Source organism: Myotis nattereri (genome assembly GCF_964212035.1).
Source record: "Myotis nattereri genome assembly, chromosome: X".
In the NCBI taxonomy this organism is placed as follows: domain Eukaryota; kingdom Metazoa; phylum Chordata; class Mammalia; order Chiroptera; family Vespertilionidae; genus Myotis; species Myotis nattereri.
This window is the reverse complement of record NC_138078.1, coordinates 65,899,251-65,922,578: the sequence shown is the minus strand read 5'-3', so window position 1 is coordinate 65,922,578 and position 23,328 is coordinate 65,899,251. Positions and strand designations below refer to the sequence as shown.

At 39.7% G+C, this 23,328-nt stretch overlaps 1 protein-coding gene across 1 annotated transcript in view; it reads right to left on the bottom strand.

The window, feature by feature from the left end:
- SYTL5 (synaptotagmin like 5) overlaps window positions 1–23,328 on the bottom strand; it is a 334,838-nt gene that overhangs the window by 153,420 nt on the left and 158,090 nt on the right. Inside the window, 4 exon segments of the mRNA XM_081081271.1 lie at window positions 7,745–7,809; window positions 7,813–7,882; window positions 11,410–11,518; window positions 12,884–12,999. Of these exon segments, the coding sequence (XP_080937397.1) occupies window positions 7,745–7,809; window positions 7,813–7,882; window positions 11,410–11,518; window positions 12,884–12,999 (360 nt within the window).

The window sequence follows — 23,328 nt, the reverse complement described above, 5'->3', positions numbered from 1 at the left end:
CACTTTTCCACTCCCCTATCTGTGTTTTCCAAGACCAAATCCTAAATAAATTTCTTGCTCTTGAGTCCTTATTTCAGAGTTTGCTAGGGAATCACAAATCAAGATAGGTATGTATGGTGGGCAAAAAATGAGTTTTAAAAGACATAGTTTTGATTTATAAATAGACGTTTCTAGCTGAAGAATTATTTGGAAACTCCAGACTTCATGTAACTCCCACTAATATGGTCACAGTAAATTAAATACTCTTATGAATCCACATTTCCTTGCCTGTTTTATCACATGTCCATCACTTCATGGAAATAAGATTGACTACTCTAGGATACCATGGCTTTGTGAATTGCTTTACGTTGCTAATGTTTGTGACAGCTTGTGGCTATGATTCCCCACCCCTTATTGCTATTGAAGAGGGCTGAGTTCACTCAAAGTAGGTTAAAACAGAAAGAAGAAATAGCACCAAACAAATGAAGCAAAGGTGCAGAAACAGTGAAAGTAATTTCCCTTTAGAGCAGTGGTTCTCAACCTTCTGGTCCTTTAAATACAGTTCCTGCTGGTCCTAGGAGCAGTAGCCCCACAAGCAGCAAACCACATCAGAGGAACAACAGCAGTGTGCAGCCAGCCCCCATTCAAGGATCAGCAGCCACGCGAGCAGTCCGCCTCAGTTCAAGGAGTAGCAGCTGCATGTGTAGCCCGCCCAATCCAAAGAACAGCAGCCTCTTGATCAGCACATCCTCTGTCTGAGGAACAGCAGCTGTATCTGAAGCCTCCACCCATCAGCCAGAGGAGCCACCACAGCAGTGAACAGCAACCACCACAGGAGCTCCTGCCAACTGAGGAGCAGCTGACACAACAACCGCCAGAGGAGGAACCACATCCCAAGGAGCCATTGCTACCCAAGGAGCAGCCCCTGAATGACTCAATATCTAGATATGTCGGTGAGATCAAACATGGGTAGACAAAGAAACCCCCAAAGGAAAGAAAAGGAGGACTCGCCAGAAAAGCAGCTAAGTGAAACTGAGGCATGCAGCATGACAGAAAAAGAATTCAGATTGAGGGTCCTAGAATGCATAAACCGAATGGAGGAAAAAATCAACAACTTATGCAAGAAGCAAGAAGAAACAGATGAAAAAATTAATAAATTACTTAAGAACCAAGAAGAAATGAAGAGTGATTTAGCTGCAATAAAAAAAAAAAAAAACACCATTGAAAGTTTCAACAGTAGACTAGAAGTGGAGGACCAAATTAGCGAATTAGAAAACAGGGAAACAAAACACACCCAAACTAAATTGCAATTGGAGAAAAAAATGAAAAGACATGAGGAGAACCTAAGGGAGCTATGGGACAACATGAAATGAAACAACATACAACTAATAGAGGTGCCAGAACAACAGAAAGAGGAACAAGATTTAGAAAACCTATTTGAAGAAATAATATCAGAAAACTTTCCTGAGGTGGGGAAGAAAAAAGTCACACAAGCACAGAGAGTCCCAAACAAGGTGGACCTGAAAAGACCCACACCAAGACACATCATAATTACCATGGCAAATGTTCAGGACAAAGAGAGAATCTTACAGGGTGCAAGAGAGAGACGGAAAGTTACATACAAGGGATCTACCATAGATTAAGAAATGATTTCTCAACAGAAGCACATCAGGCCAGAAGAGAATAGATGGAAATTTACAAAGTGAGGCAAAGCAAAGGACTGAACCCAAGAATACTCTTTCCAGCAAGGCTGTCATTCAAAATTGAAGAGGAAATAAGAAGCTTCACAGACAAAAAAAGGCTAAGGGAGTTTATCACCACCAAGCCAGCAATGCAAGAAATGTTAAAGGGACTGGTGTAAAAAAGAAGAAATAAAAAGCTCAGAAAGAAAACAGCCACAAAAAATAGGAATGGCTACAAACAAGTACCTTTCAATAATAACTTTAAACGTAAATGGACTAAATGCTCCAATCAAAAGAAATCGAGTGGCTGAATGGATAAAAAAAAACGAAAACAAAAAACATGACCCATACATTTGCTGTCTACAAGAGACCCACCTCAGAAGAAGGGACTCAGACTGAAAGTGAAGAGATTGGAAAATACCTTTCAGGCAAATGGAAATAAAAAAAAGCTGGGGTAGCAATACTTACATCGGACAAAATAGACCTCAAAGTGAAGGCCATAACAAGAGATAAGGGAGGCCACTTCATAATACTAATGGGATCAATACAACAAGAGGATATAACCCTGATAATTATATTTTCACCCAATGCAGGAGCACCCAAATACATAAAAAAACTCCTTGAAAATATCAATGGAGAGATCAACAATAATACAATCATAGTAGGGGACTTTAATACACCAATGACATCACTGGATATATCCTCTAAGACGGAAAATCGGCAAAGAAACAGCAATCATAAATGACTCACTAGATCAGATGGACTTAATCAACATCTTCAGAACATTTCACAACAAAGCCATGGAATATACGTTCTTCTTAAGTGCCCATGGGACATTTTCAAAAATAGACCACATATTGGGTCACAAACAAAGTCTCCCCAAATTCAAGAAGATTGAAATCATACCAAGCATCTTCTCAGACCACAAGGGCATAATATTAAAAATAAACTACAATAAAAACAACTCAAAATACTCAAACACTTGTAATCTGAATAGCATGTTATTAAATATTGATTGGGTTACCAATGAGATCAAAGAAGAAATTAAAAACATCCTGGAAACTAATGACAATGAAAACACAACAATCCAAAACCTATGGGACACAATGAAAGCAGTCCTCAGAGGGAAGTTTATAGCTCCACAGGCTTATCTCAAAAAACAAGAAAAATATGGTAGTAAATCATCTAAATCTACATCTCAAAGAACTAGAAAGAGAGCAACAAGAAAAGCCCAGAGTGAGCAGAAGGAAGGAGATAATAAAGATTAGAGCAGAAATAAATGACATAGAGACCAAAAGAAAAATACATAAAATCAATGAAACCAAGAGCTGGTTCTTTGAAAGGATAAACAAGATTGATGAACCTCTAGCCGGGCTCACCAAGAAGCATAGAGAGAGGACACAAATAAACAAAATCAGAAATGATAGAGGCGAAATAACAACAGACCCCACAGAAATACAAATGATTGTTAAAAAATACTATGAACAACTCTACTCCAACAAACTAGACAACCTGGAGGAAATGTACATATTCCTAGAAAAACACAACATTCCAAAACTCAATCAGGAAGAATCTAAAAATCTCAAAAGGCCAATAACTATGGAAGAAATTGAAGCAGTCATCAAAAAGCTTCCAGCAAACAAAAGCCCAGGACCAGACTGCTTCACTGGGGAGTTTTACCAAACATTTAAGGAAGAACTAAAACCTTTCCTCCTCAGACTACTACAAAAAATTCGAGAGGAAGGAACACTTCCAAGCTCATTCTATGAAGCCAGCATCACGCTAGTACCAAAAGCAGGTAAAGACAACACAATGAAAGAGAATTACAGGCCAATATCCATCATGAACATAGATGCCAAAATTCTCAACAAAATCTTAGCAAATCGGATTCAGCAGTACCTCAGAAAGATCATACACCACGACCAAGTAGGATTTATCCCAGGGATGCAAGGATGGTACAATATCCATAAATCAATAAACGTGATACATCACATAAACAAATTGAAAGAAAAAAACCGCATAGTCATATCAATTGATGCAGAAAAAGTGTTTGACAAAATTCAACACCCATTTTTTGATAAAAACTCTCAGCAAGGTGGGAATAGAAGGATCATACCTCAACATAATAAAAGCCATATATGACAAACCCATAGCCAACATCATACTCAATGGACAAAAACTAACATCATTTCCCCTTAGAACAGGAACAAGACAGGGATGCCCACTCTCACCACTCCTGTTCGACATAGTACTGGAAGTATTAGCCATTGCAATTAGACAAGAAGAAGAAATAAAAGGCATCCAAATTAGAAATGAAGAAGTAAAACTGTTCTTATTTGCAGATGACATGATATTATACTTAAAAAACCCTAAAGACTCCATCAAAAATAATAAATAAATTCGGCAATGTAGCAGGATACAAAATTAATGCCAAGAAATCTATGGCATTTCTATACACCAATAGTGAACTTACAGAAAGATAGACTGTAAAAACAATCCCTTTTACCATCACACCAAAAGAAATTAAGCTACCTAGGAATAAACTTAACTTAAGAGGTAAAGAACCTCTACTCAGAAAACTACAGGACGTAGAAAAAAGGGATAGAGGACAACATAAACAGATGGAAGAACATACCATCTTCTTGGGTTGGTAGAATCACCATCATTAAAATGTCCATACGACCCAAAGCAATCTATAAATTTAACGCACTTCCCATTAAAATACCTTGAACAAAAGCTCAGGACCAGACGGCTTCACAGCATTCTGTTTAATAACAATAGTTTACTTTTATATATTTTTTAAATCTTCTATGTCTCCTATGTCAACTCCCTAGCAACCAGTGAAGAGCATGCTATTCTAAGAGGCTACCAGGCTTGGCGTAACCCATTAATTCCTTTACTGTTTTGAAATGACTAAAAGGAAATAAAGTCAGCTAGGTATCTGATAAAACATCATTCCAACTGTGATATGGTGTGAGTTTTAAAAAAGAATGCCTAAACTGTTCCAGGAGAAAAGCAATGTACCATGATGAAACATACATTGTGGAGGAGACAGGGAAAGTAATTGCTAAAGTAAGGTAATAGACCAAAGACTAGGATCTTACACTCTCTTTAGGGTGTTCTATCATCTAAAATGAATTACAGTGGAGAATGAAATTCTGCTTGCAGAACCTAAGGAAAGAAATCCTGCCAGTTTTACTATTGGCTTTGCAGAATTACTGGATCTTCAAGCAAACAAAAGGGATTTAACAGCTTCAGGCGATGGGAGTTAAGAAAAAATTGGCCACCTCATGTCCCAACTTTCTAAGGCATAATTTGGGGACAATGTAACTCAACTTACTGGGGAATCCTATTAATGAGCCATCATTGTAATAAATGCAGGTTCTAGGCAAAGGACATTTTGCTCTACTCATCTCCCAAACATCTTTACTTTCTTAATGGGAAACATTGTTCTTGGCATGCTTAAGCCAAAGCACCCCTGAGTACTGTATTCTGATGATCTGTATGCCATTTCAGGTATTTACAATTTAAAAGATAAAGTCTACTTAGAGACCTCTTTCCAGTTTACCAGAAAAACAAGAAACCCCTGGGTAAATACACCTGTATTTGGTAAAACATGTCCATCTGGCTTTATAGCCTTACTAGAGGCCTGGTGCACGAATTCCTGCACAGATGAGGTCCCTCTGGGTGGCCTGCAAGGATGGGGCCTAAACCTGCAGTCTAATGCTGCCTGCAGCTCCTACCTGCTGCTCCCACTCATCCCAGCCCCACTGTACTTGCTACAGCTCGTGCCCAATCAGTCTCTATTGGGAGAGGCTTGCACTGCCATAGCAGCGCTCACCAACCATGAGCTCTGCCTCTGATGCCCTCCCAAGGGGAGTGGCCTGTGAGATTGGGCCGAAACCAGGTCTCCAACATCCCCTGAGGGGTACCGGGTTGTAAGAGGGCACAGGCCAGGCTGAGGGACTCCACCGTTGAACAATCAGACCAGGGAGGGACCGCAGGAAGGCTCCAGGGCATGACCAGCCCATCTCCCTCAATTCCTATCAGCCGGACCTTAGCAGCAAGCTAACCTACTAGTCAGAGCATCCCCCCCTGGTGGTCAGTGCATGTCATAGCGAGCGGTTGAGCAGTCTTAGCATATCATTAGCATATTATGCTTTGATTGGTTGTTCAGTTGTTCTGCCGTTTGGTCTATTTGCATATTACCCTTTTATTATATAGGATGGTTATTTATACACAGTAGTAGATAAGGCACAAGGATTAAACCCAGGCAGATAGACTCTACAAGAATAGCCGAGCACTGTGATATTGGAGCATACCCCTTATTCTTGAGTAACTATAAAAAAATTAATTTAAAATGGAATAATCTAATTGTGTTTTTTGGTTTGGGGAATTATGGTGGGTTTTTTTTTGTTTGTTTGTTTTTTGAGCAAAGAATTCCATATTTACTCTTTGCATATATAATGTCCTTCTTAACTGATAGCCTGAAGTGTAGCCAAGATGCCTCATCCATAGAGTCCCTGAGAGGTTGAGCAAAAATAGCAACACTAAGTTTTTTGCTTATCATCTCCAAATAATTTTGATGTCTGAGAGTCAGGAGTTCAACCATGCAAAACAAATGTTTTTGTGGGACACAACATTGGGCTTCCCTCAAGGGAAGTCAAAGGTAACTATTTCAAGGGCAAATGCAACCAGTTCAAATTTTATTGTAAAGAAAATGATCTATATTCTTGAAAATTTGGAAAATACTGATTATAGTGATGATTTTTTGATAGTAGATAAGTGATTTATTTTATCCTTCCATATGTTTTTCTGTGCAGTTTTACATAAAGTAACACTAGTTTGCAGAAATGTTTAGGGAAAAAACAGCAACACAGGTATGGAGAGTCACCATGAAAAAAAAAAAATAGACTTAACAGTCAAAAGAGTGTCCTCTCTAGAGGGTTTGCTGTTCTACATTCTAAAATGAATAACAGGGAGAATGTAATTCTGATTGCAGAACCTAACGAAGTTCTACTTCTTTTTTAAATATATTTTTATTGATTTCAGAGAGAAACGGAGAGGGAGAAAATGATAGAAACATCAATGATGAGAAAGAATCATTGATCGGCTACCTCCTGCATGCCCCCACTGGGGATTGAGCCTGCAATCCGGGCATATGCCCTTGACTGGAACTGAACCCGGGACCCTTGAGTCTGCAGGCCAATGTTCTATCCACTGAGCCAAACAAGCTAAAACAGGGAGTTCTAATTCTTGGCTTTGCAGAATTACTGCAGCTCTAAGCAGGCAAAAGTAAGTTAACATTTGGAAGAAGCAGAGAAACATGAAGGTAGATCTTTTTCTTATCACTGCCTTCGAAAATACACTAATCGTGAAAGTAAGCCTTGACTTGTGACCCAGCAAGATAAAGAAAATCAAGCCTGATATAAAATGATTGGCTATGCTCTTTTAAAATTATTTTCTTTATTGATTAAGGTATTACATATGTGTCTTTATCCCCCCATTGCCCCCCCAACCCCCATTCATGCCCTCACCCCCCTATTGTCTATGTCCATTGGTAAGGCTTATATGCTCTTGGCTATTCTTTTTATTTCCCTTTACTTTGCTTGGCAAGGTGATAGCTCTATATATAGGAGCTTCTCACTTGGCTCCACTGATAACAAGTTAGAGGAGGTGGTACTAGAAAGAAGTTGAATTTATGGGACTTCTCTAAGGCAGTTCAAATGACATTAGTAATTTTTAAAAAGCTACAATGAATGTATATGACACTTAGAGTTTTCTTTTTCAGAAGGTTTAGCAGAAAAAAGATCAAGAAATCAATTAAAAGAATTTATTTTCCATTTGAACTACAGCCCTGAGTCCCAAAACATAAAATCTCATCCCTGCAGGAAACACAGATGATTTCAATAGCTGTACTTCCAGAAGAAGTATAAGTTTTCATTTCAACTAAAATATTCTCCTGGCCTTTCATGTTATTTTAGGGGTTTTCTAAGAGGTGATACTTCACAGGCACGTAGAAGTAGTGTTTGGATGGAAATACATCTTATCCTCAGGCTATACCATTGTCCAATTTGTCTTACCTGTCTGAACTGGGGGCTGACTTCAAATGCCGAAAATTTCGGCTATCTAAGTCCATGCTGTAGCTCTACTCACTTTCAGTTTTTGGAGTTATGATGATTTCTCCTCTGGTTGCTGATCTGAACTTGCTAAAAAGAAATCTGAAGGTATATAAGTAACTATACAGTGGGGCCTTGACTTACGAGCATCCTGACTAACGAGTTTTTCGAGATACGAGCCGTCTCTCTGCCAATTTTTTGCTTTGGGTTGCGAGCTAAAATTCGGGTTATGAGCCAGCTTCAGATACCCCATGGCTAGTTGGTGCAGCGAACATCACAGTGTATGTCACAACATCAGCCCAGCATCATGTGTCTCACTCGTTCACTTTTGATTTGACATACGAGTAATTTGAGTTACAAACTCCGTCACGGAACGAATTAAACTCGTAAGTCAAGGCCCCACTGTATTTAAAATATAAGAAATAAAGAATTTTAAAATATAATTTCAAAAATACCACTTTTAGTGCTTTCAACAGTAAATGATTTTTTAATAAAGTGTCCTTGGGACTGAGAGGTTGTGGGAGGTCCCATACCTCTACAGTACAGTGTCAATGGTAGAAGTAGAAGAAATTATGACATTCTCCCAAGGCCATAACACTTGTTGGTAAGTCAGGCCTCTGTCCATACTAAGAAAAATGCAACTGACTGGGAACTCACCACTCCCTGGGTTGAGCCTGTTTCCAGGAGTGTTGAGAAAAAAAGAACTTGAGTTCACTTTGAGGGGAGCTCAGATGATCCTCTGGGACAAACGGAGGTGGCAGCTTATTAGACTGCAGCTCCATGACAGCCACAAATTTGACCTTGATACTTCCTGCCAATATGCCCCTGAGCATAAACTGATGCCTGGCAAATACTAGAACCCAACCAATTTTTGTAGAATGTATGACTAAGCCCATGTGGTTGGAACTATCTTTATCTCTTCTATAACATTTTTCCCTGTTGTACTACAGTGTGAACAGTGGAGTGTCTCATATAGTATGAAACCTGATTGCATTTCACTAAATTATTTAGAACTTGAACAAAAATAGCTTTTAGAAACTAAGGTTCAAGTCATGATCCATGCTACTAATGCCCCAAACATAGGGTTTTCAAATGTGCTTTAATAAAAAAAGTTGTATTATTTTTGTGATGGCTCTGGGAGAGACCAGTTCATTTACTCAACATTCTACAGTTTTCTAAGGAGGAAATGTATTCAAACGTACTAGGACAATCTTGATGGAATCTGCCAAGTTATCTCTGTTTCAAAAACACTGGAAGACTATCTTGTCTAAAGCTTGAATCTAACTGGAAAATTAGATTTTTTGTTGAGAATAACACTTAATATAATCTTAACCTGTGCTGCTCTGAGACCCACCTGGCACATGTCCTCACCTCTGAACTTCTACTTAAGGTGTCTCCTCTACCTTAATCACTCTCCCCCTTTTTGCTATCTTGGACCCCAACTATCTTTCAAAGTCCTCATCAAGTCCCACTTACAATTTGATGTCTTTCCTAATGTCTCCTGGGTCCTCATGACAATGATTATCTATGCCACTTATTTAACATTTACTTAATTATCTACTGACTTATGGCATCTCTTGTAGTTAATACCTTGCCTTGTTTTAGAAAGGCTTTCAAGCAGCTCATATTATCACCTTATAGTTTCCTAAATTTCTTCTATACATATTAAAATTTCAGGTATGTACCTTTTCTCCCCAACTAGGTGTTTACATTCCTTGAAGACCGAGAACCATCAGATCACAATTCTGAGTTCCAGAGGGGCTCAATCCAGTGCTATGACTATTTTTTTTTTTAACAATTCCAGGTGTATATAATTCATTGTGCTGGACAGCTACTTACTAAGATTTTCTCCAAGCTCCAAGCTCAGCATTTTGATGTAAACCTATGTAGTGGTGCCTAAATTGGGGTCTGCAAACTACAGCTCCTAGAAGCAAGCACCTGTGGGATCTGAGCTACTTATTCAATCAAGCCATTGATTGTTTTTGACAAGCCAGGCACCATGCTGTAGCACAAAAACAGAAAAGCAACAGGCCCAGTACCAAGGGAGCTTACAATTAAGTATATGTGTGTGTACGTGGTGGGGGGGAGGGCAGTGTGTGTGTGTGTCAGAATGCAATGTAAGGAGTGATGCACAGGCACAGGTAGTTATGAGGAGTGATGAATGCAACATGATAGGAAGAATCAATACATGGGATGTATGGTCACTCTAGGCTATCTTTTCCATTCATTCTGCTAATTAATGAAGACACGGTTAGTCATAAGTGTTTTAGTTAGAAGACATTTAGGTTTCATTCCTACTTGCAGTTCAAAATTCTAAAAAATAAAAATAAAAAAACCAACTTTCTGTAGAACCAGAAAAAGTCTCAAACACTGGCAGTCTCTCACATTGATTTCTGATGAGAAAATGATGCAATACTACCTGGAAATTACCATAAAGTAATTTGGTGCATATTAGAACTCTCACTACCTCAGCCACAAAACTAATCAACAGCTGCCTGAGAAATGAAGACTGAAAAATGTTGTGAAGCAGTAGTTTGACTTTTGGTCCTTGTAGCCAGAAATTTATGGGCCACTTTTCCCCCTTGGTGGAACTCTTGTCCCCACTTTTCCAGGCCTCCTTGAATCTTATTTCCTGACTAGAGGCCCGGTGCATGAAATTTGTGCACTGGTGGGGGATGGGGGTCCCTTCAGCTCAGCCTGCACCCTGTCTAATCCCGGACCCCTCAGGGGATGTCCAACTGCCAGTTTAGGCCTGATCCCGGGGATCGGGCCTAAACTGGCAGTCGGACATTCTCACAATCCTGGACTGCTGGCTCCTAATTGCTCACCTGCTTGCCTGGTCACCCCTCACTGCCTCTGCATGCTGGCCTGATCGCCCCTAACTCCTCCCCTCTGCCAGCCAGGTCACCCCAACTGCACCCTCCCTGCTGGCCTGATCGCTCCTAACTGTGCCCACCCCACCCCCGCAAACCTGGTCACCCCATGCAGCCTGCCGTTCAGTCGTTTGGTCATTTCTCACTAACTCCCCTGCCGATCTGGTCATAGGCAGCCATTTTGTGAGGGTTTGACAGTCAATTTGCATATTACCTATTTATTATATAGGACATGTATCCTATTACTATTCTCAGTAACTGACACATACATTTACTTTGTAAATTGTAACTGAGGTGCCAAATGTGATTTTTCCCCTTAAGAAAGCCTGCATTTTAAACAGGGGATATAAGGTTTCCTGTATAATTAATAAGTATTTGATTTGGATATTTCACATATCAGTACTCAGGATGGGGGGAAGAGTGTTGACATTCTACAACAAAATCAGTCATCACCTCTTAATGTACAGGACTAGCCCTGACTTGAAACCTACCTAGAAGTGATGGTGACTACTTGGTACAAGACTGGATATATCAAATGCAAGAAAAACTCTTAGATGTTCAGATCAGAGGGAACTTTTATTCACCTAAGACTGAAAGTAATTAAAACTGCATTTCCTCAGGAGAATGTAACCTTCGTTGAGGCTCTGACCTTCTCTGGGTCACTGAAGTGACATCAAGACTTCAAATACTGAGGAGTCTTTATTTCAGAGGTGTCCAGAATAAAGGTAAAAAATTCCCTTGGAAAGGCTGTCTTACCCCTTTTTCTTGGACTCATCATGGCTGGCCTTCTGCCCTGTAGAAGGTGAAGCGTTTGACTTTTCTGCATCCTGGTGGTTTTTCTCTTGGCTTTGTATTTCTTTAGTTCCTCATTAAAAATAATCAGAAGACAAATTCACATACAAAATGGCTAGAAATGAGAACAATTTTCTATTCTTCATCCACTTTCCTACATTAGCACAAGACAAAGAAGTCTATAATAATTGTCAATGATATGTCCAGCCCTTCCTGCCAGACTTTAAAACAAAGGCATTAGTCTCCAGTATCTTCTAGGAACAGGCCAGAAGATACCTTTACTATACCACACATGGGAAATATGTTCCTAAACACAAGTTTTATCCAATATTTGACAATTAAATTATAGTTTGAATGCACAGAATAGCATTCTCAGGGTGGGCTGTTATTCACATTTGGTGACAATGTAATTCTTCATTGAGTGAAACTTCCCTGTGCTTTTCAGACTATGGAATATCTCTGACATCTGACTGCTAAATGCCATTAAACCCCACCCTTGCATTTCTAAATGCTCCCCTTGATTGGGGGAGGAGGCACAATGCAAAATATCAAGTCTTGGTTGAGAACCACTGGATTAGAAACAGTAACATATAAAAGAAATCTGAAAAACATCTTGTTGAAAAGTCAAGGATTGCCCTAACCAGTTTGGCTCAGTGGATAGAGCGTCAACCTGCGCACTCAAAAGTCCCAGGTTCAATTCCGGTCAAGGGCATGTACCTTGGTTGCAGACACATCCCCAGGAGGGAGTGTGCAGGAGGCAGCTGATGGATGTTTCTCTCTCATTGATGTTTCTAACTCTCTATCCCTCTCTTTTTATCTCTGTAAAAAATCAATAAAATATATTTTTAAAAAAATAAAAGCCAAGGATTGTTTTTACAATGTGACAATGTGAGTTATTTAATTTATGTGGTTTGTGTTACTTCCTTAAATATTTAGTAAAATATTGTAAGTGAATTCAGTAAAAGAACTGTCTATGATGAAGATAAATATCTTCTTTAAGAATCTGTGTATCATATATATAGAAAAACAGTGTGTATTTTTTATTTATTTATTTCCTCTTCCCTTGTATGAATTGCAAGTTAAGATTTCATGTTTTGAAATGACCTAAGACAGTGGTCAGCAAACTCATTAGTCAACAGAGCCAAATACCAACAGTACAATGATTGAAATTTCTTTTGAGAGCCAAATTTTTAAACTTAAACTATATAGGTAGGTACATTGTTACTAACTTAATTAGGGTACACCTAAGGCTTAAGAAGAGCCACACTCAAGGGGCCAAAGAGCCGCATGTGGCTCGCCAGCCACAGTTGGCCAATCATGGACCTAAGAGATTCAGAAAATTTAACTGTGCTCATTTGCTACATAATTGAGGGAAGTTATTTAGCCTGCAAAAATGAAGACTAAAACAATTTTGAAACCAAATAATTGCTTAAATTACCTGGATTTCTTCTTAAGATGGACTGCCGGAGAACATCAGTGCCTAGAACATTGACTTGCTTGAAACGTTTTGCCTTTTCTTCAAAAAACCATTCACCAGTTATAATCCTCAGCTGCCTGCACAGGGCAAAAAGGAGTAACATTGAAATTCAGTTATTTAGCTAAATATATATCTCTCAAAAATCCTGAATTAAGTAAAACCTGGCAGTTACTTATAGAGTCCATCTCAATCTCTGCAGTATTATATGGTGGTTATTATGGTCAGTATTAGTTGAATATATACTATGTACCAGGAACTGGGTGATTGATTTTTATACTTAGTATATTTTACCCACATAACAACTCTATATAAACATTATTATCCCAATTTTACAGATGAAGAAATTCAGACAGAGCAATAAAATGACATGTCCCACAACACATAGCTGGTAAATAGGAGAGTTAGGATCCCATCCCAAGCAGTCTGGCTTAGGGCTCACGTTCTTAACTACTGAATTAGTAGGTAAATAATTTTCAGTGGAAACCGTGGGGGACACATGAAGGTTTTGAATTAAAAGGACCCATGATAAGACTGTTTTAGAATGACAACTTACTTGTAATATGATGATGGGGTTAGAGTAACGAGAGAATGGGACAAAGAGACAGATTGGCAATGACAATAATCCAGAAGAGATATGACAAGACCCATGCTAGGGCAATGGCAAGACTAACAGAGAGGAGAGGAAAAATTAAAAATGTAGGTGGTAAAAGGGCTTGCCTGAATTTTACGACCAATTGAATGTTGAAGGTAAAAAATAAGGATCTTTGAATAATCAAAGACACTTTTTAAGCCCCACTTGCAATAGTAACAAAAACTCTTTACCCCAATTACACAAGCCTATTACCAGAACATGGACCATCTCTATCATTGGGAAAATAGTATTCAATAACCACTGTCCCAACACTTCTATGGAAGGTTGTAATTGAAAATGAGGTTGAAAGATAGGATTCAGTCAGATAATGGAAATCTTTGAATGTTATGCTAAAGTTACAATGCCATTCTGAAGGCAATGGAGGAACTCTGGCAGTTTTTTTAAAGTTTAGTTTGGATCATATAATCTCTGGAATATTATATGGAGAAGGGAAAAGCCAGAAGCAGACAGGCCAATTAGGATGTTATTGCAATAGATGGCATATAAAATTATGAAGATGTAAACCAGGGTATCATAGGGGCAAGGGATGAAAAGAAATATGTAGATACTCAAGTCACTGAGGATGAGAATCAGCAAAACTGGTGACAAATCCAATATGGTGGCTGAAGAAAAGCAGCTGAGAGTCAAATAGAGATTTCTAGCTCCAGAATATTATATCCATGTGATTCAGAAACTGATTGGACTTAGAAAACAACAATTGGATTCTAAATATAAAAATCACTCCAGAAAAATATGCTAAATTATTACCAAAGCATTTACCCTGAAATCTGATTTCTGAACACATGATAAAAGGTAAATTATAAAGTTGTGTTTTTTTATTGAGGAAAGAATAAAAATGTTATCCTTGGAGCAAATTATTCATTGAAAAGAAAGACATCTCATGTACATCACAGATTTGTTTCCAAGTTGCTAGATCACCTAATGGGAAGCAAGGACTGTTGAATTAGTTCCAAAACTGTATAAAATATGCTTATAAAATATGTCAAATCTAAGAAGATCTAATCTAGAAAAACAAATGTTTGAATGGTTTAAATTATTTCTGTATACATCTCAAGTGCTCTATGGACTTACATATCATTATTTAAAAATCTAAAAAAAAATAAAAAAAAAATTAGGTGGTAATTGTGCTATTCTAAATTCTAAAACTATCTCATCAAGGTTCCCATCCCTTAGTTGTTAAGCCAAATGATAATCTAGCTACTGCTATGATTAAACTTTGTTTATGGAATTAAAATTTCTAATCATCTCACCCTAAAATAGGGAGATTGTCCTAGATCAGGAGTGGGCAACCTTTTTGTGAGTGCGTGCCAAAACCAGGAAAATCTCTGACTCAAAATTCTTCTGTGTGCCAACCCTAATTATTTGAGAACATGTTATGCCTACTTGATATCTCTTAAGGTGTACCTATGTAAAGAACCTTGAAGAAATAATAAAATTCATTCAAGCGACAAAAACACAGTATATGATGATGAAAAATACATTTATTTTTTAATGTATACATGTATACTGATAGTCTGACAGAAAACTTTATGACTCCGTTTGATAGTATCAGTGGGACTTTTGCTGCTGCATCACTGATGACAGAGATTTGACATCAGGTTTATATTTTGTGACCTTCAGGGATATGCATGAGCTACTACTTTCATCCACCAGGCTACTCCTATTATGAGACTTAACAAAATTCATCACTGAGAACAAAGATTCACAAGCGTATGTGGATGAAAACATGGAGAGTAACGCTGTTGCAAAGTTTTTTAAGCAGAAAAAAATTTCTGGAATGGCATTCCAAGTCCTCAATAGTTCGTTTTCGACACTTCTCTCTGGTACTCCTATCTCTAATCGCTTTTTTTCAATGTTTTCCAAGTCAACTCTAAGGTCAATAAATTTCTGCTTCCAAATTGAGCTACTCTGAAATTCAATTAACTGCATTTGAAAGTCAGCCATGTCTATCCATGAAAACATTTGTAAATTTAGTTCCTCCAGTTTCATGCTGTCTCTAAACCTCATGAATTTTGCTGTCTCTTCCAGTTCTCTGAATTTCACAAATCTTGAGAAGAACTGCTCAATAGTTGGCTCGATGATGTTTAAAAACAGCTTTTGAAGGCTTTGACAGTCTGTTCTGTCATCTTTCGGAAGGTCTTTGATGTGCCTCTTGAGGTTTGGGAGATATCTAAATCTCTCACCATCCACATCCCTCTTAAAGACTTCCAGTTTCTTTTCAAAAACTTTTATGTACCAAACATAACATCAAGTGTCTTGCCAGTTCCTTATAATTTAACATTTAAGTTATTCAAATATTCACAAAAATCTGCAAAGAACATCAGTTTAGAAACCCACATTGCGTCAGACAATTCTTGGTAAGAAACATGTTGGTTATTCAAGAAGAGTGTTATCTTGTTTAAGCATTCAATGAATCGTTTCAGAACCAAACCTTGGCTAAGCCATCAAACATTGTTGTACATTTTCAGTCCTTTATACACAGATTCTACCTCATTCAGTAAAACTTGAAATTGTCTCTTATTTAAAGCCCGAGCAGAAATGTAATTAACAACTTTGGTAACTGCATCACTTCCTGCAGTTCAATCAGGCCAGCTTTTGCACATAAAGCCTCCTCATGTATGATGCAATGAAAACCTATCAGTGTATGACCAACTTCTTTCGCAAACAGATTTACAAAACCTGCCTTCACACCAGTCATGCAAGGAGCACCATCAGTGGTGAAGGACACTACTTTTGAAAGGTCAATTTGTTGAGAAGAGAATTCGTTCATAACTGCTTTACATATTTCAGCCCAGGTAGTATGCTCAGGTAGAGTTAGAAGGGCAACCATCTCTTCACATATTTCATCACCTTTACAAAGTCGAGAAAAAATGGCCAGCCTAGATGAGGATGTAATGTCTGTACTTTCATCAATACAAATAGAAAAAAATTGACATGAAGACAAATCTTTTCTTAATTGTTCAGCAGTATTACTCGCCAACTTAAGTATCCTATCCTTAACTGTTTTCCTGCTCACGGACAAATCTTTAATGCGCTGAATAATCTTTTCTTTTTCTGATAAATCATCAAAAAGGAAAGGTGCACATTCTAGCCAAGCTTCTTTAATATACTCTCCATCACTGAGTGGTTTTCCATGCTGGGCAATGACTTTGGAAACTTCAAAACTAGCAGTAACTAGCAGTTGAAACTGGACCTGCCTGAGATGAAGTTCATAAAATTATCAGCCTGTTTTTTGTTTTGCTGAGTTCACGCGAAATTAATTCTCTTTGTTCCTCTTCTGTTTTATTGCTTATGTTATTATGAACACTTTCAAAAATGCCTTTTTACAGAAGATGTTCTGCAAACAACAGTTTCAGGACAGAAAACCCATAAGGCTTTGTTGTCTTTCTTAATCACACCAGACTTTTCTGTCCAGTAGTTTTGAAATTCTCTAACATCCTCTTCAGCTGAATGACATCGTTTCTTAGCTGGTGGTCCTGACATTCTGCACAATCTAGAAGGACAGAAAAAATACATGAGATGATGGTATATGTGAAAAAGGTGAAAGAAGAAAAGTAAAATGTCAGTAAGTGATTAATTAGCTTGATCAAACTACTGTACTGCTATTACTTTTTTAATTAGAGTAAATAGAAAGAAAAATAGTTTGCTATCCCTACAAAATGGTAATACGGGCACGACGCAGGGAACAGTAAAGATAAAGCATGTAAAATATCACAAAATGTAGAACCTTTATTTATAAATCATAATACATTGTATGCATATCAGTTATTATTATTTTTATTTATAAAGTTTGGTTTATGGATAACAACAAAAATGTGACAAACTGAAAATATTTCCTAAGGAAAATAACAGAATAAAGAAGAAAACATAGACAAATACAGCATAATGTAATAGAAGTATGGTAATTATGTAACTTACTTTTCAGCGCAGACGGATATGGTGTGATGATGACGTCACCGGGTTACTGCTGTAGCGCGCATTGAGAGAAACATAGAAATTTATTCCCCTTTCGTTAGGACTGGCGGACAAAGCGAGAGAGAAGTTTCATTTTTATAGAGTGAAATTTTGAATAAGTAGGTAAGGCGGTTGTCTTGTCAACGAAAACCCACTGCGTCTGAGGCTGAAACCAAAACACAGGTCAGATCTAGGAAGGCAGGGAGAGTTAAAGCAGAGGCATAGAAATTGCTCTTCCCCTCTCTCGTCAATCCATGTCTATGGTCTTTAAGATAACTTGTTATGTAAAATTATTAATTTATCTAAGATGCACCTACACTGAATTTATCTGAAAAACAAAAAAGTCTATATTAAGAAAAAAATTGTAAATGGAATATTGTAAGAGAGGGTTTCACGTACCAGCAAAAGTTACTGGCATGCCATGTTTGGCACGCATGCCAGGGGTTGCCCACCCCTGTCCTAGATTATCTTTATGGACCTGAAGTAATCACTAAGCCTTTAAAAACAGGAAGAAGAAGAATTCAGATGCTGAGATGTTGTAAAAGAAGACAGATTTCAAATGTGAATAAGATTTGATGTGCTAAGAGGACTCTGAAATATAGAGGTCCACATGAAGGACCACAGAGGGAGGCCTCTAGGAGCTAAGGCTGGTGCTTAGCTAATAGCCAACGAGAAAATGGCAGCCTCATTCCTACAACCACAAAGAATCATATTTTTCTCACTGCAACAAACGTGAAAGTGGAATTTTCCCAGAGCCTCCTGATAGGAGTTTAGCCAGCTCATATCCTGATTCAGTCTTGTGAATCTTGAGGTGAGAATTAAACCAAACCAACTCAGACTTCTGAAATATAGAATTGTGAGATAATATATTTCTGTTGCTTTAAGCTGCTAAAATGTGCTAGTTTGAGTGGTGGTAATTGAAAACTAATCTATCTCTCTATGTATCTATGTATCTATGTATCTATGTATCTATGTATCTATGTATCTATGTATCTATGTATCTATCTATCTATCTATCTATCTATCTATCTATCTATCTACTAGAGGCCTGGTGCACAAAAATCTGTGCATTTGGGTGGGTCCCTCAGCCAGGCCTGTGCCTTCTCACAGTCTGGGGCCCCTCAGGATCCCCTTCCTCTGGCTGCTGGCACCAGTTTTTCTCCAGCGCCAGGAACCCAGGCCTTTTGCTCTTCATCTGGGAGGGGCCGGCAGCAGGCTTCGATCTGCACTGGCCGCTGGGGCCCCAGGGGCGCTGCCATCATGGCAGGCTCAGCGCTTAGCTTAGCTCTGTGCCGGCCATGCAGTCCCCGGGGAGGGGACCGGTGCTGCGGGGGAACAGCGTTTAGCTCTGCTCTGGCTGTGCGGGCACAGTGCTTAGCTCTGCACCTCGGTCCCCGGAGGCGGTGCCTGCGTGGCGGGCTCAGTGCTTAGGCCTGGAGGGCGGGGCCAGTGCTACAGGTTCCAGCTTAGCTCTGCACCCACTGCGCAAGCCCCAGTGGTGATGCCGGCATGACAGGCGAGGAGCTTAGCTCTTTGCGGGCTTTGCTCTTCACTTGCCACACTGGACTTTGCTTGCAACACCTGCCCAGGACCAGCGGGCTTCGCTCTGTTGCTTGGCACCTACATATGCAAATTAGCTTCCATCTTTGTTGGTGGTTAATTTGCATATCTCCCTGATTAGCCAATGGGAAGAATAGTGAAGGTACTGTTAATTACCCTTTTTGTCTTTTATTAGATAGGATATATAGAAAGATCCAGGGTCTGTATTGTCCAAAATGACCAGAGTCTCCACCGAACACCAGAAGTCAGTTGTGCAGTCAGTGCTGGGTTGCCATGGTGACCCAGAACTTATTGCCATGCTGCAGGAGCTGTGGCGACCAAACACTGACTGTTGAGGGGGCTGTGGATCAGGCCCAGAGAGAGGCCCAAAGAGAGAAGCAGGGTCTGATCTGCAGCCTCTGTGTTAGCTGTTGATCAGCCCTTGCCTCTCATTCTCTCCGCGCCTCACCAGCAGCTGCGGGAGCTGCTGATAAGACCCGCTTCTCTGATCAGGCCCACAGATAGGCCCAGAGAAACTGACTGTCATAGAAACTAACCAATCAGAACCTAACCTGGGTGAACTGTGAGGAGCCAATGGCTGCCTAGGAGGCGCAGCTTCTGACCCTGACTGGCATAGAAATTGACCAATAAGAACCTAATCTGGGTGAACTGTGAAGGCAGAATCTAAGGTGGGGGCTTAGGAGGGGTTTTAAGGGCAACAGCTGTTTGGTGTAAGGCAGGGTTCCTCAAAAGTTTTAAACAGGGGGCTTGTTGACTGTCCCTCAGACCGTTGGAGGGCTGGACTATAGTTTAAAAAAAACTATGAATAAATTCCTATGCACACTGCACATATCTTATTTTGAAGTAAAAAAACAAAATGGGAACAAATACAGTATTTGTATTTGCATGTGGCCTGCGGGCCGTAGTTTGAGGACCCCTGGTGTAAGGTGTAAGAAAGCTGTTCAGCCCTAACCGGTTTGGCTCAGTGGATAGAGCATTGGTCTGCAGACTGAAAGGTCCCAGGTTTGATTCCGGTCAAGGGCTTGTACCTTGGTTGTGGGCACATCCCCAGTAGGAGGTGTGCAGGAGGCAGCTGATCAATGCTTCCCTCTCATCAATGTTTCTAACTCTCTATCCCTCTCCCTTCCTCTCTGTAAAAAATCAATAAAATATATATATATTTTTTTTTAAAAAAAAGAAAGCAGTTCAATTATTTAATAACCATTTTGGCAATATAGTGCATATGGCTGGCTACCAGTCCGGATATAGGGATTATGTGTTTTTGTCTGCCATGAGCATCTCCTCCTGCCGAAAAAGGCTTCCCCCACCATTTAAGCAATCCTATCCTCTATAATCTATCTATACTAATAAAAGGGTAATATACTAATTAGACTGGGTCGACCGACCACCTTCCAGATATCTGACTACCTTCCTGACAAAGCCATGGTGTTGGGGATTAAGAGAGAGGCAGTTAGGGTCAATCAGGCTGGCAGGGGAGGGCAATTGGGGGCGAGATCAGACCCGCAGGGGAGGGCAGTTAGGGGTGATCAGGCAGGCCTGCAGAATGGTTAGGGACGATTGGGCAGGCAGACAGGTGAGCAGTTAGGAGCCAGCGGTCCCAGATTACGAGGGATATCTGACTGCTGTCTTAGGATATCCCCCAAGGGGTCCCCGATTGGAGAGGGTGCAGGCTGGCCTGAGGAAACCCCCCATGCACGAATTTTGTGCACCAGATCACTAGTATATTAATAAAACAGAAATATATGTATATATTTAAATTTTTACCTGATGATATTTTTCCATTGATTTTTAAAGAGAGTGGAAGAGAGAGGGAAAGACAGAGAGAAATATCAATATGAGAGAAACACATTGATTGGTTGCCTCTAGCACCCGCCTGGACCAGGGCCTGGACTTGGGAGGATCCTGCAACCAAGGTATGTGCCTTTGATTGGAATTAAACCTGGAACTCTTCAGTCCACAGGCTGATGTTCTATCAACTGCACTAAACCAGCTAGGGCCAGAAATGTATATCCTATCTAATAAAGAGGGAATATGCAAATTGATCCTCATGCCATCACAAAGATGACGGCACCGACAGCGTAGGCGGGATTTCCATAACACAAGATGGCAGCGCCCACAGAAGAGGCTGCATTTCTGTAACAAAAGATGGCTGCACCTACAGTGGAGGCCAAGTTTGTGTAATGAGCCTTAATGAGCAATCAGCAGGGACCTGGGGCTGCATGGAGCTGGGCCTGGCTGGTTGACCTCAGGCTATACACCCCGCCAGACAGAGCTTGACAGGGGACCTCAGGCCATGCTCCCCACCCCAGTGCTGGGCCAGGGGACCTCAGGCTGTTCCCTTTGCCCCAGGCTGGGGGACCTCAAGATGTGCCCCCAGCCAAGGAGCTGGGCCTGGGGACCTGAGGGTGAGCCAGGGGACCTGAGGCTGCACCCCCTGCCAGGTGGGCCTTGACAGGGTTGGGGCCAGCTGGGTCTGAATTTTGCCTAGTGGGGGTGGGGCCAGCAAGGTCTGGGTCTCGTGTAATTTCAAGACATGCATGGGTGGGCAGGGACTTGAATCTGGGTCCCATAGTGCTCCCTAGACTCTGACAGGAGGAAGATTTTCATACACATTTTACTAATTGTCTTTCGTCTCTGACACTTCTATTATAAAGAGCAAATAGCAATATTAAAATATTTCTCTAATTAATTCCCTTTTAATGATGTGCACAAATTTCATGCACCAGGCCACTAATATATATTTAATATTCAGTTCAAGAAATGACTTGCACAGTTTGTGAGAAAATAACTACAGAAAATTCAGAAAAAACAATAGGGCAGAGGTTGGCAAACTGTGGCCTGTGGACCAGATTCACCAAACTACATCTTTTTTGTTTGTTTGTTAGTTTGTTTTGTCATTTTTTAAATATGTTCCTATTGTGGTGGGGTGTGGGGTCGACTGCTGGCAGCCGGGGAAGATTGGCCCTGATCACAGGCCAGGCCTAGGGACCCTACCTGTGCACAATTTTGGGGTCCAGGCCTCTAGTAAGTGTATATGTTCTTTGGTTTATCTCTTCTGATCCACCCAACCCCACATGAGGTAGTTGGTTTGTTTAATGCCACCCTGCTTGGGGTCCTATTTTTTGATCAATTCATTTTGTTCATTATATTGCACAAATCTGTGAGATCATGTGATATTTTTCTTTCTCAGATTAGCTTATTTTACTTAGCATAATATTTTACAGGTCCCTCCATGCTGTCCCAAGGGGTACAGTGCATAGTATCCCATACTGCAAATGTCCCACAGCTTTTTTATCCATTCATCTACAGATGAGCACTTGGGCTGTTTCCAAATCTTACCTATTGTAAGTAATGTTGATATGAACAGAGGGGTGCATATATTCTCTCTTTGTTTTTCAGGGGGGGGGGGCTTCTTAGGATATATTGCCAAAAGTGTAATCCCTGTGTCAAAAGGAAGTTCCATTTTTAATTTTTTGAGGTAACTCCATACTGTTTTCTATAGTAGCTGCAACAATCTGCATTCCACCAGCAGTGAACTAGTGTTTCCTTTTCTCCACAACCTTGCCAGCACTTGTTTGTTGATTTGTGGATGATAGCCATTCTGACAGGTGTGAGGTGATATTTCATTGTGGTTTTAATTTGCATTTCCTGAGAATTAGTGACTTTGAGCATTTTTTTCATATATCTCTTGGCCAGTTGTATGTCCTCTTTGGAGAAATATCTATTGGGGTCTTCTGCCCATTTTTTAATTGGGTTGTTTGTCTTCCTTTTGTTGATTTGTATGAGTACATTATATATTTTTATATTAACCCTTTATGAGATGTATCATTATCAAATATGTTCTACCATTCAGTGCGTTCTCTTTTTGTTTTCTTAATGATTTCTTTTACTGTGCAGAAGCTTTTTATTTTGATGTAGTCCTATTTATTTATTTTCTCCATAGTGTCCTTTGTCCTAGGAGATGTATCCATAAACATATTGCTAAATGAGATGTCTGAGATTTTACTGCCTATATTCTCCACTAAGATTTTTATGGTTTCATGCCTTATATTTAAGTCTTTTATTCATTTGAGTTCATTCTTGTGTATAGTGTAAGTTGGTGATGTAGTTTCATCTTTTTGCATGTATCTGCCCAGTTTTCCCAGCACCATTGGCGAAGAGACTATCTTTACTTCGTTGAATGTTCTTGGCTCCTTTGTCAAATATTAGTTGTCTATAATGGTTTGGGTCCATTTCTGAG